Genomic DNA, 17,045 nt, shown 5'->3' with positions numbered 1-17,045 from the left:
GGGAAACATAGACTGAGCTTGCTACGGTCTTCGGGAGATAGCATTCGAAGGTTTGACGAGAATGCAAGGACTGGTGTCGTATCGATGTTCGGAAAGGTTCAATCGCTACACAGCGACCAAACTTTGGCTCGAGCCCGGTCGCTATGTAGCGACCGAGCGAAACGAGTGCTCGGTCGCTACGTAGCGACCGAGCTTCGGCTTGAGCTCGGTCGCTACGTAGCGACCGAGCTTGGCTGAGCTCGGTCGCTACGTAGCGACCGAGCTTTGGCTCGAGCTCGGTCGCTACGTAGCGACCGAGCGGGACTATCGCTCGGTCGCTACGTAGCGACCGAGCTTGGCTGAGCTCGGTCGCTACGTAGCGACCGAGCGGGACGATCGCTCGGTCGCTACGTAGCGACCGAGCTTGGCTGAGCTCGGTCGCTACGTAGCGACCGAGCGGGACGATCGCTCGGTCGCTACGTAGCGACCGAGCTTTGGCTTGAGCTCGGTCGCTACGTAGCGACCGAGCGGGACGATCGCCCGGTCGCTACGTAGCGACCGAGCTTGGCTGAGCTCGGTCGCTACGTAGCGACCGAGCGGGACGATTGCTCGGTCGCTACGTAGCGACCGAGCTTTGGCCCGAGCTTGGTTGCTACGTAGTGACCGAGCGGGACGATCGTTTGGTTTGAATCCCAAAGAATACTTCTTCGTAGAAATAACCTCGTATAGTTTATTTTTACGAAAATTACATCCCTTCTTTAACTCTTTCGGAAATACGATCTCTGAGGATTTTCGGATGGTAATTCCGTCGTAACCGTTTTTGACCCCAACAACCGGCTTGAATGAAATTTTATCGAGGCAATACTGTACAAATTCGGCTTTCACGAGACTTTCTGTGGACTGATCATGGGCTGTTTGACCACAGTCCGATACTCAATCTTTCTAATCGGCAACGCCCAATGACTGGTTGTACCTACCTGTGGGATAAGACAGGGCGAGCCCTTCTCACCGTTCCTGTTCATCCTTTGTAGCGAGGTCTTATCGGGACTTTGTGCAGCTACACAACGTCTCGGAACACTCTCAGGATTACAGGTAGCGAGAGGTAGCCCCAAGATCAACCACCTCCTCTTCGCAGACAATACCATGTTCTTTACGAGGACAAACGAGAGGAGTGTAGCAGCACTGAAGTTAATGATCCAAACATACGAAGAAACTTCAGGTCAAACCATCAACCCCAATAAGTCTACTATCACCTTCTCACATAAACCCCCCCCCTCCCCCCCCCCCCAGAGATGGAGTTTGGCCGCAAGGCATCAACCTCACTCATATCAGGCTGATTCCAAAGATTAGCTCTCCCAAAACAGTAGCGGAATATAGAACCATTGCTCTGTGCAACGTCTACTACAAAATCATATCCAAGATCCTAACGAGACGGCTACAACCAATGCTAAACTTGATCATCTCAGAGAATCAATCAGCATTCATTGCCGGTAGAGTTATCACGGACAACATCATGATAACGCATGAAACGTTGCACTACCTGAAGATATCGGGAGCAACAAAATATTGCACCATGGCTGTGAAAACTGACATGAACTAAGCCTATGACCGGCTTGAATGGAATTTTATCGAGGCAATACTGTACAAATTCGGCTTTGAGGCAATACTGTACACATAAACCCCCCCCCCTCCCCCCCCCCTCCCCCAAAGATAAGAGAAAGAGTAAAGAACAGCCTTGGAATCTCGAAAGAAGGGGGTGTGGGCAAATACTTAGGCTTACCCGAGCACTTTGACCGGAGGAAACGAGATATGATTACATCGATTGTGGATCGCATTAATCAGAAAGCAGCTAGTTGGAGCACACACCAACTCTCGGCTGGAGGGAAGATGGTGATGTTACAGTCAGTGCTATCCGCGACTCCATCCCACTCCATGATGTGCTTCAAACTTCCGAAAAGCTAAACCAACCGAATCCAAACTGCACTGACCCGCTTCTGGTGGGATGACAGCCCTGAGAAGAGGAAAATGTGTTGGATCGCATGGACAAAACTAGCAAAGCCAAAGACCGAAGGAGGCCTGGGTTTTCGCGATATCGAAACCTTCAATGATGCACTCTTAAGAAAGCAAGGATGGCGTATCTTAAAGAACCCGGAATGTCTGTTAGCTAGAGTATTGCTTGGGAAATATTGCAAATATGAGTCCTTCCTGCAGGTTCAACCATCGAACGCGTGCTCGCATGGATGGTGAAGCATCTTGTGTGGCCGAAACCTGCTACTTGAGAATACAACCAGGACTATCGGGGATGGACAAAACACTAGCGTCTGGTACGATGCAGGGTGCTCAACTGAGAAGATGCTCCAACTGATAGGACCACCAGAAGCGTCATCGATTAACCTCAAAGTTGCAGACTTGATGATGCCAGATACGACATAATGGAACAAGGAGCTCGTTGATATTACGTGTATACGCACACCAATTAACCTAATGTGCACACTACCATAATCGAATGGTATGTCGATGTAGCACTTTAGGATCGAATCCACAAAGACCAACGATTACACTTTATCTTTAGGGGATCAGAATTAAGCTAAAACAAAGTGGAGGTTTTTAAATAAGTAAATAACTTAAAGAAAAAGTAACAAGATGAGGTTGTTTTGAATTGATTTAAAGGCGCTAGTCTGGACTTTCTTCTTCAGGTATGGAAATCGCATGCCAAGCAATTATTCAAGTCCAGTGTATAACAAGTCTAAACTCGGATCACTCAGGTTGAATCAACCCACTCTCGTGGTATTGATTCCTTTGCAAATTGGTCTTGATGCCTAAACTCTCATTTGAATCAAGATGCGATAGCAAGCTTAAAAGATCAAGTCGATATGTTCACAATACATCCTAATATCTACTATCACTGACTAGGGATGCAAAGCTTATTCAAATCATATCAAGTAATCAATTAAAGGCTAGCTATATTGATTAACCCTAATTCATGCACTAAGTGATCGGTTCAATGCAAGCAATATGAACATATGTGAATGTAGACAATCTTAAGATGACTTATTTATGCTTCAGCTCACGAATCCAAAATCCTAGAACCCTAAACTAACTCGGTGACTACTCAGCCATGAACAGAGAAAACACAGAGATAACAGATGAAGAAAACATTTCTGAATAAATAATAGAAAGCAAAAAGGGTTTAGAAATCTTCTCCAAAGGGTATAGAGATTATTCTCCCTTAACAAGAGTACAAGTTTTCTCCCTCTCAAATCTCTCTAAAAAGTAACGTAGTATGTATAAAATAATAAGAAAAGATAGATATGCAGGTCTGTGGCGGCCAAGGAGAAAAAGGGGAAAGCCCTAGGTAAAATCCCGAAACATTTGGAAACTTTCTTAAAAATCTCTGCCGCTGGAACAGGTACTCAGGTCGCTCCGCTCGACTGTTTTGCGTGAAAATCACCAAATTGCATTGTTTTCTGCCTCTTTTGTTCCAGTTGGTCCATCTCCTATCCAATGCAACTCCAGACCTGTAATGACTCGAAAAGGACTGGGAATACTCGATAAAGATTTGAAAACCAATTAGAAAACATATATACAAAATGCCAAAAACACTATATATCACTCGTCTACAAACTACTTCCGACAGAAGCAAATGACATCTTCTGCATCAAGCCTAGCAAACCTGGAACCGCAGATTCTTTCAACTGGCTCCTCACAATGAATGGGGAATACTCCACTAAAACTGGATACTATTCTGGATTGAAGAACTTGGAAGATGCAGATCCCAACCGACCTATCTAACAACCATGCGACTGGATGAAAGATGTATGGCTCTTGCCACTGCCGCCTAAACTGCGAGTTTTCATATGGAAGATAATGAGAGGAGCCCTGCTGTTGGGGGATAATTTGGAAACTAGGGGCCTTATGGACTCCTCGAAATGTACCTTCTGCAGCTTGAGAGAGACTGCAAATCACCTGTTCTTGACCTGCAACTATGCAAAGACAATATGGTCTCTCGCACCTATAGCACACCGGGCTTCCTTAACAAATGCAACAAGCTTCACAACGGAGCTGCAAGCATCTAAAAAACTATCAAACCTACCAACAACTGGAGTAACAAATGGCTCTCTGTTCCCATGGATTGTTTGGTTAATCTAGCTAGAAAGGAATCAAAGAATCTATGAGAACAGACGCTTCACTGAAACAGAGACACTATCCAAAGCTATAGCTGACGCCCGTGAATGGACGGAAGCCCAGACGGGAAGCACAAACCAGATGACTGTACCGATCCCACGGCTCCTTCGGCAAGACCAACACCAGTGTGCTGTTACGGTCCACACTGATGCAGCCTGAAAAGAAGAAACAAAAACTGCAGGCATCGGTTGAATATTCACGGACACTAACGGACAAAGACTACATCAAGGCAGCAAAACAGAGGAATGGGTATCTTCCCCACTAGTCGCAGAAGGGCTAGCAGTCAGAGAAGCCTTGTATCAAGCACGAGAACACGGCTTCAACTCCCTAATCCTCAAGTTGGACGCTCAGATCCTCATCCGAGCCATCAACGGGAGAGATTCTATCAAGGGACTTTTTGAAATTCTTCAGGACGTCCAGAGCTTAACTTGTTATCTCTCTGATTTTTCCTTTTCGCATGTTCCACGTTCAAACAACACCGCAGCTGACCTTCTCGCAAATAGGGCTCTGTCGGACTTGTACTCTGCTTAAAAACCTCTAGTATTAATCAATCAGTTGTTCGAAAAAAAAAGGTATACCAGAAGAACAGTAGTGTTCAATTCATCACCAACGTTGTATTTCGTTCTTTCTTGTTCGAAATCACAAAAAATTAATATATATATATATATATATATAATGGCATAATAAGTTGAGAAATTCTCTATGATAGTCATTTTAAGTTTTTGTCATAAAAATAGCTTTCAATGAGAAAAATGATCAAAAGAATTTTTATTAAAAGGTAAAAGTACATTTTTATCTTAGGGTTAACTAATCTAGATTTAGAGTTTAGAGTTAAGGAGTGAAATTTTGGGATAGAGTTTCAAATTAAAAAAATATATATATTAAAATTTTCAAAATAAAAAGGAGCTATTTTGGTCGTTTTTTTAAAGGTTATTTTTGTGACAAAAATTTAAAAATGATTATTTGAGAAAAATGCCCTAAGAAGTTTAAGTTGATAAATAGATTAAACATCAACGTTGTATTTCGTTCTTTCTTGTTCGAAATCACAAAATATAAGTTGAGAAATTCTCTATGATAGTCATTTTACGTTTTTGTCATAAAAATAGACTTCAATGAGAAAAATGACCAAAAGAAGTTTTATTAAAGGGTAAAAATACTTTTTTACTCTAAGGTTAACTAATATACACTTAGAGTTTAGAGTTAAGGGGTGAAATTTTGAAGATAGGATTTCAAATTTAAAAAATAAAAATTAAAAATTAAAAATTTCAAAATAAAAAGAGGCTATTTTGGTCAATTTTTTAAATGTTATTTTTGTGATAAAAACTTAAAAATTATTATTTGAGAGAATTGTCTTAATAAGTTTAAGTTAATAAATAGATTAAACACCAACGTTGTATTTCGTTCTTTCTTGTTCGAAATCACAAAAAAAAAATATAAAACAGCATAATAAGTTTAAGTTAATAAATAGATTAAAAGGACATAAAATTATTTGCTCTTTTTCTTAGGCAATGGAGCAAAATTCCTCAAGTGGGGATCAATTTTTAAACCGAGAGTCGCATACAATTGACTATACAATGTATTTTGCAACCTGAAATAGAAAAATAAATATGTTGATTAGTTACATTCGTAAAATTGCGTATGTACGTGACTGTATTTTAAAATTATTATTTTTCATTCATCCTTTTTAAAAACATATTACTACTTTTTTTGTAATTACACATGACTATCATAGCTTCCATCGAAGTGGGTTTAGACTAGCCACGCTTTAGCAATCTACGTTTTCGGTTCATGTGTTGATCCCTTATCTCTGGCGATGCCAAAATTTTAATTTTTCAATAGTAAAATTTCAAACAAATTATTTTTAGAAAAAATGGAAAGGAGTACCTAATTCTAAACTGATTCGTAGTCTGGATTAAATATTTTCAATGAAATAAATGACTGATGAATAAACCACTTCAGATAAATATTAAATTAATTATAAAAATAGATGAAACATGTAACAATAAATGAAAAGGTAATGGAAGTGTACCTTTCTTGAACGAGGTTAGCTGCAGTTAAATTATCATTTCGGTTTGGCATGAAGATTCTCTGCATTATTTAATTAAAGCATATGAATCCTCTTTCCCAGTTGATCTTTGTAGCATAACTTTCATATGTATATATTTTGAAAAAAATACCCTTCGTTGAGCAGCAGATGAAGATTCTTCATGCTCAAATCGACTTTGGTCATTTCTTTGTCGACGCCCCAAAACGTTAAACTGTTGTGAATAAATATATAATAAATAAAAATTTATAAGAAAAATAAACACAAAACAGTTTCGTTCATCGAACTAAAAATATGGTACATCGATGGGAGCAAATGCTTTCGTGCATGGAAGTCCTTGTGCACGAGCATAGGTTTCGAGGGTAGGGTATCTACTTCCTGGCGTAGGCTGATTTACTCGCTCTTGTACATTTCCTTGATTCCTATGAAAATGAGGACTGTAAATTATAATGTTCTACGTTTTTAAATTTAATAACTGAAGATTTCGAGCACACAAATTTATTATTTCCCTTCTATTATATTAAGTGATCGACTAAGTTCGGATTGGATACCTTGTAGAGTTCGATGTCATTTGAGGCAGAGGAAGGGTCACAGAGATCTGATTCGGTGCAGAGTTTGTCCTGCATGCATGGAAACACAAATGATTTGGTAAGTAAATCTAAGTAACAAATTAAAGTAAAATAAAAGCATGAAAGATTTGTCTGTTTAAAGTAAAGATTTAATCTTACCTAGCCAAATTTTTATCCATACTTGGGACCAGAGCCCCATCTTCCCTGTTAGGTAAGACTAACGTAGGCGGTTGCTGGTCATACTTGTTGAAATGTGAAGCAACTAGGCCGTGCTCGTACATCGGTTCTGACAGGTAACTTTGTGATCTGTTTTCGTGAAAATAATATCCATATTAAAACCTGTAGAACAACATGTTACAAATTATATACAAAAAATGAATTAATTAGTTTACATACGAAGGCAATGATAAAAACTGCTCTTGAAGATGATTTGGTAACTCAAAAGATTGAGTCATCATTGGATGTGCATATCCACTGTTTCCTTCTTCGATTGGTCGACCATTTTCTATCTGGCTCATGAATACATTTTTATCAAAACTAATTTAAAATAATTGATGATAAGAAAAATGTTTTACTTACCATTGTAGAGTCATTTGTTTCCTGGAAGGGATTCATTGTGATTCGATTGAACAAAGATTGCTGATCCAATTGTCCGTTTGTTAAGTTTCCTTGTAAACACCCCTTTGGATTGCATACTAATGATTGCTGTGGCTGCTTAGAGGAAATGAAAACGAATTTAATTATTTGTATATGACCCTTGATGGTTTATGTCGAAGAAAATCATTGATGGTTTACTTTTGCTGTCATATAGTAGAAACTCTATCTAGCTAAAATTACTGATGATCAAGAAAAGAAAAAGAAAAAAAAGGACAAAATCAAGAAAAATAAATAAAATGTAATGTTCACTTTACCATTGCAAAAACACCTGGCTCTTGCTCAAAAGAATCCAACATGTTTTGATTGAGAAAAAAATGATGATCTGATTGATTTTGCACTAGTGTTAATGTCTCTGGAAATGGGACTAGATTTGGGGATGGTATACCCATTGAGGGATTAGCTTCGGTTATAGCAGAACTATTGATAAATCCAACATCCTCTCCATCCACATTTTCAGTTTCTTCCATAAGAGGGTCTTGCAGAAACTCCTTTATATTGCACAAGGCCAACAATTTAACTTTATCAGCATCATCTATACCACAAATAGAGTTTTCATAAAGAAATTAAAATGTGATAAATAAATAGTTGAAAAGTATACCGTCAACGAAGCAAATGGTTCTGGTGACGGAGAGAAGCGCAAAGGACTCAATTGCAATAGTTGATCGTTGAAGATATCGTCATACAAATCCATATTGACTGATTTTCCTGACTAAACGATCGAGAATAAAATGTATGGGCTTGTTAACTTGATATTTACAACAAAAAAAATGTATGGTTATGTATTTTGAAATGGGAAATTGCACTCTATATACATGAAAAAAACTTAAATACACTAACTAACCAAAATTCCCTCCTCTCTCCTATTTTCTCTTCTTATCTCTCTCTACTCTCTCTCCAAAAATCTAATTTTCATTTTTTTTTTGGTTATTTGACAAATAAACCCTTTTGAAATACCGTCAATCTATAAAACAAACAGCAACTGCAATGTTTAAGGAACAACTTAAATTATCGAATGAAAAAGTTCGACTGAGAATATATTTGCAAAAGTATGTTTGCTAAAGAAGGTCCGTATATTTTTGTATCAAATGGCTGAGTTTTGATATTAACTTATTCGAAAACAACAAATTGTTAAAAAACAAAGAAAACAATTATCAAAAAAACAACAACAACAATTTGTATGTTTCTGGAAGAATATGTGTAAGTAAATTATAAATAAATCGACATATATATACAAGAAAAACTTGTGAACACTTTCAAATCCAAAATAAAATCATAGAAGTGAATCGATCAAAATAACAGCATAAGAAATTCATATAAATTTTCACGTTGATATAAATAACGAGATACCAAACAAAGTAAATTTTTTTCAAAAGATACCAAAACTCAAATTCAAGAAATATCAACAACATATAATGATATAACTGAAATCAAAGAAGCCAAAAACTCTTTGGATAAACAATGAAGAGAGATTTCGGATGTGATGAAATAGAACTTATATATATATATATATATATATATATATATATATTAATCAAATATACAGGAGGTCATATATTGAAATTCAGTATGGTATACACTCTTTATCTAGAAAAAAAGACTAAGTCTGTTGTTTCTTACAAAAAAAAGCACGTACATAATTTTGTGAAGAACTGAAATGCAAAGAAAAAGAAATAAACAATACCTCAAGACGAACAGAAAGGAACACGTACAGGCTATGGAAAACAAAATTGAGATATAGTCATTGGAAGAGAGGAAGACATATACGAGAAGAATACCATATATATATCACCCAATGTAAGAAGGTATCATGCCATTATCATTAGAAATCATAAAAAAAAATCTTTCATCAAAAATAACAATATTATAATAAAAAAGATTTTTTAAAAAGCTTTGAAAGATCTAGCCAAAGTTTTTAAGTAAATTCTTTTAAGGAAAATCGCTCAAAATCTAAAATATTTATATTATAATATTTTTATTTTTGATGACAGATTCTTTTTAGAGATCTTCACTGTGTTTTTTACTTACTTTATTTTTATAATGACACGTGGTTTATATTTTGCATCTTTTAATTTATTTATTATCAACATTAGCAATATACTTGATATCATACATAACAAAGTTTTTAAAAAAAAAAAATAAAATAAAATATCTATTTTATCATATATAACAAAATATACTGTACTAGTTGCAATATAAATTTCTTTTATAGACATGCAAGTATACTAGTATTTTTGAACCTTTTAAGGTATACTATTTTCACAGAAAATATTTATTTATTAATATTTTCCTTTTTTTCTTAAATTTTGTTATGTGTTTTGGTCAATATTTTAAAATTATATTTTGTTAATGTTTTTAATATTAAGCTATTCTACAACATGTAATACAAAGTAATATGGCAATGAAATAAGCTCTAAACTGATTATCATTATTCTTATTATTTTTTTGACTAAAAACTTTATACTGATTATCATTTATCAAATACTCCCTCTGTTTCTTAATGTTACATATTCTAGCTTTTTACACACATTTTAATAAAACACATTAAATTTGTATAATTTTTGGTGTTTATCTTTGTTCCATAATTTTAAGCCAATAAAAATTCAGTAAGTGCAATTAAGTTTTTTGAAATTTGCATTTAGTTAATAAAACATGTCTTGAAAAGAGGGGTGAGCACTTTATCCGATATCCGAAGTGGCACCCGAACCCGATCCGAAAAATTCGAACCGAAATCCGAACCGAAGTAACAAAATACCCGAACAGGTATTGAATTAGGAGAGATTGGATACCCGAACCCGAATGGATAATATCTGAAACCGAATGGATATCCGAAGATAACCGAACATATGTATAATTAACCTTATATTTCTAGTTTACATATCTCATTTTATATAAAATAATTATATTAATAATACACATACTTTAAGTTCATATGATATACATACAATTCCGGAAAAAATGATTTGCTACTCACTTAAAAAGCATGTCAAGTTTTTTTATTTCAAAAATTAACAAAAAGTTACATCCAAAATTTTAAAACAATAATTAAATTAATGCATTTTTAGTTTTAAAATGTTATGTCCAAATCTATTAACCATTTAATCTATTAAAAATAAAAATAAGTTAAGTAAAATTTATATTCTTAAATACAAGAAATTTAAGAAATGAAAATTTTAATTTTTTTTTCAAAATCTAAATATCCGAACCCGATCCGAAATAACTGAATCCGAACTAAAAATACCCGAACCCGACCCGAAGTATAGAAATACCCTAACGGGTTCTACACCTCTATACCGAAATACCCGAAAATCCGAAATACCCGATCCGAACCCGAACGGGTACCCGAACGCCCACCCCTACTTGAAAATGTAAAAAATAAATTTTTTTAAAACAATTTTTTCCAGAATATGTAATATTAAGGAACAGCGGGAGTAGAAACTAATTAATTGCAACGAGGAAAATCTATGGAATTAATGACATAATGTATATTTAGTTCTTTTTAACACTCATAAAAATCCCAGTTGGAAGAGATGAAGAGTGAGACTAACTAGTTGATACACTCATTGATATTTTGACATAAAATCTAAAAAAATTTTTGTTGTTGTTAAAAAAAAAAAGAAACGTTTGTTTTGTTTGTTTTTTCTTCCCAAAAACTAATGTTATTAAAGGTAATTTAATTTTTAAAGAGTAAAATAAGGTATGTTACGGAAAAGCATGGGAAGTTATGCAAGGAGATAATGATTGTTACACGTGTTATTACCACTGTATTCTACTACCCAATGGTCCCAATCAGTCGTCTTTTGTATCTTATGATAGCAATTTGTGATCTGACACAAGTCACACAATAATATCTAGCTTGACCTCTTTATTTAATAAATGTTTGCAACCGTTACTGTCTGATTTTCTTCTACGGCAGCCGTTACTCTTTAACTTTTTTCTGGGATTATGCCATTTTACCATATTTATGTCATTATGTGTGTGTCAAAACACAGTATAAACCTTTTAAAATATTGTCCTTAGATAAAAAGATAAAAGTAACAAGATTTTTTTCGCTATTTTTTATTTCTCGTAACTTCCCCTTTTGAATGTGAAACAATTATACTTTTTTTTTTTGCCATCTGATTTTATTAACAGGCCGAAGCCCCAAACAGAAGCCTATACAAAAGATATAAAAAAACATAAAATAAAGACAAAAGCCCAAACAAAGGACAAACCCAACCACGTGTGGAGATCAGAAAGAAACGGAACAAGTGTCTGAAACTCACACCACGAGGGACCACGCGTCCTTTCTCCTTCACCGCTTTCGTCAATTCGAGATTCTACGCCGGAGACCAAACGGCGATGCACCGGAACCACCGAATCACACCGGCGTCACACCAGGAACACCACCCTCCATCATCTTCTCCGACATAATAGCCATCACCAACCAAACAAAGCAGTTAAACACCGGATTCCACCGGGACTTCACCCACAACCACCGAAAAGCCACCTCCAACAACTGTATTGGAGGTTTAGGAAATTCAGCAGTAAGCCAGACAATCTGAATTTCAGAGAGAATCAATCGATTAAAATCGAGATCTCATCCAAAAAACTCAGACCAAAACCCGTAATTGATCAGTTAGCGCCATCGCTAACCAAACTTGAGACAGAACACGCCAATCCTAAGACCATACCCCATGATCTTCTTATCACAACTTCAACACCAACCGAGATCAAACTACTACGCCGGATGGTTCCACCAGAGACAAGCGCGAACCACTAGAATCCAGAGCCGGCTACACAGCATCACGGGGACTACCGTATACCAGAGTCAAAGCATACTTGTCAATAGACTACACCAGCCAGAAGGTTCTCACCGGTAGGGAACCACCGCGACTCACTCTCTCTCACTAGGTTTAGAGAGAAGAGAGAGTCTACCAGTCCCCCTGTTTTGTTATGTGAAATAATTATACTTAGCTGGACTTCAAAATAAAAATTATTAATTCGGTGTAATTTAAATTAGAGCATTTTTTTCACTAGAAGCAGTTTTAAATTATTTTTATACTATATAATTTTAGCTTTTTGACATAAAGAAAAAATTAGCCTACAGAAATTCAGTAAGTCCCATTAATGACTGACTTTTCAACAATTTCTACAAAGTATTTGAACTTATTGAGTTTCCAGAAAAATTCCCAAACTATTTTGTACTGTACATAAAAATACACAAAAAGAATTAAAGAGTTTTTAGTTATATCAGTTTTTGAATACACAAATTAAGTAACCATCGCCATGCATCTATATTAGTCTCGCGAGTAACATAACATAACTAACATTGGTAAAAGTTGAAAGCCCTTTTACAAAAAAAAAAAAAAACATTGGTAAAAGTTTTTTCCAAGCCTAATAGCGAGTTTAAAACTAATTCAAGTACCTAATTTATAAAAGTAAAGAACCAAAAATACGTAAACTAATATTAAACCAACCCGTAATTAAAATTGAAACATAACCCCAAAATTGCATAACAAAAACATTAAAATCTTCGAATTAGGGCAGAAACACATTTTTCGCTGGGGAAAAGAGCTTCTCTTCGGACACTTTATAATGTCTTTGATGCAGGATATTGATACATAAAAACTGTATTTGATGAAATGATAATCCGAATGGATGTTCCTAAAATACTTAAACGTAGCTCGCTTGCAAAAGATCGTGAAGTAGAAAAATTTTTCCCAACAATGAACTCGAGATTTACACAGAGAAGTACTCAAGATTTTAAGAGTTTTACACAAATTTCTAAATGAATTGAAAAGAATCTAAAACTCTGTTTTTAAACATTGATCCGCAACAGACGAGCAGACCCAATCACGCAACGCCATGTGTTTTATTTCGATTGTCCCTGACTTTTTGTTGCTAACAAACTCCAACGATTTCAACGACCTCCTTGCCATGTCACCACTTTTGTTTTCCTGTAACAAAGCTTTCTTCCTTTCACAACCCTGGCCACAAGTTTAGCATTGGAACGCCAATTTTTTTTTCTGTAAATCAAACAAATACTCTCATGTTGCTTCATCCACAGTCTGATTCTTCCACTGGATCAAAACCATTGTTGCAGCACGTCCTTGACGTTTAGCCATCTTCCGATCTAAGAAAAACTCCGGTTCCTTAATCACCACGTTAGAGAGAACCAAAGGAAATTGATTCGACGTGTGCACATTCCCTATTAATTTCTTCAGCTGCGACACACGGAACATTAGATGGACTGGAGATGTACCAGAAGTTGGAGCTTGTAAACAACAGATCCATGCTTATCAATGAACTTGTAAGGGTCATAATACTTCGGAGAAATCTTCTAAGAAGAACGTATAGTCACATTCTGTTGGCGCACGGCTGTAGCTTGATGAAAACACAATCTCCAATCTCAAAAGACCTCTCACTCCAACTTCTATCTGCAATATGTTTCATTCGATGTTGGGCACGAAGTAAGTAAAACTTCAAAATCAACAACATGTCTTCCCTTTCTTGCAAACGCTTAGCCACCATCTGAACTTTAGATTCTCATGGCATATACAGTAGATGAACTGGAGGAACCTGTCCATAAACTATATCATATGGAGTGGTTTGGGTTGAAGTGTGAAAACTCGTATTATACCAGAACTCAGAAAGAGGTAACCAACAGCTCCATAGGCTAGGTTTATCACTCGTCATACATCGAAGATATGTCTCCAAACACCTATTAACCACTTCGGTTTGACCATCACTCTTCGGATGATACACAGTTGACATTTGAATAGAACAACCTTACAATGTAAACAACTCCTGCCAAAATTGACTCAAGAACATTGCATCTTTGTCACTGACAATATAACGAGGGAATCCATGAATTTTAAACACATTATCCAGAAATGTTTGAGCCACAGAAACTGTTGTATACGGATGACTAAGGCTCATGAAATGTGCTGCCTTGCTAAATCGGTCCACTACGACCAAGATCACAGATTTACCGAATGATAAAGGCAAACCATCAATGAAATCAAGTGAAATATCTAACCAAACACTTTCAGGAATAGGTAAAGGCTGCAATAATACCGGAGAAACTTCGTTGTCATATTTACACTGCTGACAAACGGTACATGAACGCAGATAAGCTTGAATGTCTGATATACCTTGGATTTGACCAATTTTTATCCATGGTATATAGGTGTTTACTATATATATATATATGTTTTCTACTCTTCTAGGTATGTTTTCAGGTTCAGGTGCATTTCGGAGTAAAGCTATGACTTTGGAGCATTTTGGAGCTTAAAGGACATTTCACCCGAGCTGACCACTTAGAGGTCGACGAGAGGAAGAACAATCGATCGATGCGCATCAGTGCTGACGATCGATATCAGAAAATGCCTCGACAGATGAAGATTAATATCGATCGATGTACACAAGTACCATCGATCGATGTCGGGACACCAGACGCGACATTTTGGATTCAGCAGACTTAAAAACCAAGGCCAAGCCAAATTACCAAAATGCCCTGACGAGTTTTTAACATAGTAGAATATATACTGCCTAAGTGTTTTGACGGCAGAAGAACAGAGCTTTTTCTAGACCTAGTTTTGTTACAAGTTTTATTTTGGGAGAGAAGATCACTTGTGATTGGAACTCCTTGTTTCTATTTCTTTTCATCTATACTATGAGTTTCTATTCTTTTATTATGATGAATTGCTTTGCTATGTCTGAGTAGTTCAACTGTTAGATCCAGGGTTCAGATAGGTTTGTGGGATTAGCCTCAAACTATAGATCTGCCTTGTTGTGATATTCATGATAGATTTGTATTCATTGCTTGTTTTAGCCTTGCTAACTAGAACTTGATCATAGGATTGCATACTCAAGCACCCTTGTTATCCCATCCTGACATCTATCTATCATATTAGGATTGCTAGAGAGGGCTAACCGCCAATTTAGCATCTTAGTAGGGCATTTCATAATCGCGCATAGGCCTGGCTAGAACCCGTCGATCGAAGTCCTCAACTGACAATCGATCAACGTTGGCAAAGGTGTATCGGTCGACGTCTTACTAGACCATCGATCGACACTCTCTCGTTGTCTGCATACTAACCGTTGAGACACGAGATCTAGTCTGTTAACCAGTAGTACATGCGACAGCTGATCACTGAGTTAAGCGAATGAGCTCTAATATATCATGCATGCAATAGTTAGGCATCTTTAGGTATTATAATCTCCAACACCTGAATAGTATGCATCTAATATCATTTTCAACCAAGTTACATTTATTATTTACTCGCTTGTTACTATTGCTATTTCATTTAGACATTTACAACCTTTAGAATTAATAAACACTAGATTTAATTGTTCCCTAGCTCCTTGTGGATTAGATCCCTAAGTACTACATCTGAACCTCTTTTGATGAGAGTGACACTCCTTAGGGTAATTTGAGTGGTATCAATGTCTTTAGTCATTCCCTTCCAATAGGACAAGCTTTTTACTCTCTGTACAGTCACATCCCTCCCTGATTGATCGCTTTGACCCGAGCCATGAAGCCATTCCAAAATTGAATCCTTCAAAGATATAAGATTAGGTACTACAATCTTGTTCCTTTTCCTGAGTGTGTCTGGCATCCAACCATAGTATATCTTACTCTTCGGATCCTTCTTCAACTCTTCAATCATAGACTTCACTATCACATCCTCTTCATAAGCCTCTTGTATTTTTTCAGTAAATCACACTCCAATACTAACATAGCTATATGTAAAATCTCAGCTCCCTCCACACGAGATAAAGCATCCGCAACGACGTTATCCTTTCCTTGCTTATACTGAATCTCATAGTCAAATTTGAGAAGTTTGGGTCAGCAATATTGCTGCACTGGAGTGTTAAGTCTTTTCTCCAAAGTGTACTTCAAGCTTCGTTGATCCGTTTGATGACAAAATGATTTGTTAACAGATAATATCTCCATTCCTGTAAAGCAAAAACCACTGCCAATAACTCTTTTTCATAGATTGATAGACTCAGTTGTTTGCTTTAAAGATGTCTACTTATGTATGCGAGAGGGTGACCGTTCTGCATCAACACAGCCCCAATGCCTCTGCTACAACCGTCTGTTTCTACAGCAAATGGTTGATTAAAGCGCGGGAGTGCTAAGACCGGAGCAGAACACAAAACCTTTTTAACTTCTGAAATGCCAACTGAGCCTCATCATTCCATTTGAACCCATTTTTTAAATCAATACTATCAAAGGGCATATGATGATACCAAAGTCTTTAACAAACCGTCAATAATAACCAGCAAGACAAAGAAAACCTCTTAACTTCTTCACACTATTAGGGACTGGCCACTCTGCAACTACCTTCAACTTATTTGGATCCGTTGATACTCATTCTTTCTGAATATAATGACCCAAATACTCTACTCGTGTGGTCGCAAACGCACACTTACTTCTCTTTGCAAACATCTGATTCCTTCTCATCACTTCAAATACCGCTCTCAAATGATCAACATGTTCTCGTATGGAAGAACTGTATATGATAATATCATCAAAGAAAATAAGGACAAATCGTCTCAGATATGCCTTGAACACATCATTTATCAGGCCTTGAAATGTATTTGGAGCCTTAGTTAACCCAAAAGGC

General features: G+C 36.5%; 1 protein-coding gene across 3 annotated transcripts; it reads right to left on the bottom strand.

The window, feature by feature from the left end:
* Positions 1-3,126: 3,126 nt before the first annotated feature.
* Positions 3,127-10,294, bottom strand: LOC103838940. 3 transcript variants are annotated; one of them, XR_627243.3, is made up of 12 exons: positions 9,116-10,294; positions 8,033-8,143; positions 7,689-7,922; positions 7,357-7,488; positions 7,174-7,286; positions 6,937-7,083; positions 6,760-6,828; positions 6,510-6,630; positions 6,342-6,422; positions 6,194-6,252; positions 3,915-4,687; positions 3,127-3,822 (listed from the first exon to the last, which is right to left on the bottom strand). XR_627243.3 is itself a non-coding variant. In XM_009115393.3 (11 exons), the coding sequence occupies exons 2-11, from the start codon at positions 8,123-8,125 to the stop codon at positions 4,633-4,635; spliced, it is 1,104 nt and encodes a 367-aa protein (XP_009113641.1). In that variant the 5' UTR covers positions 8,126-8,143; positions 9,116-10,294; the 3' UTR covers positions 3,127-4,632. The 3 variants fall into 3 exon arrangements, 2 of the variants coding, with proteins under 2 accessions (XP_009113641.1, XP_009113639.1); XM_009115393.3 differs by having other exon boundaries at positions 3,127-4,687; XM_009115391.3 differs by lacking the exons at positions 3,127-3,822; positions 3,915-4,687 and adding an exon at positions 4,801-5,752 and having other exon boundaries at positions 9,116-10,293.
* Between the last annotated feature and the right edge of the window lie 6,751 nt (positions 10,295-17,045).

Source organism: Brassica rapa, chromosome A09, assembly GCF_000309985.2.
Source record: "Brassica rapa cultivar Chiifu-401-42 chromosome A09, CAAS_Brap_v3.01, whole genome shotgun sequence".
NCBI lineage: Eukaryota > Viridiplantae > Streptophyta > Magnoliopsida > Brassicales > Brassicaceae > Brassica > Brassica rapa.
Note: the sequence above shows the minus strand (reverse complement) of the source record. Positions and strands in the feature narration are given on the sequence as shown.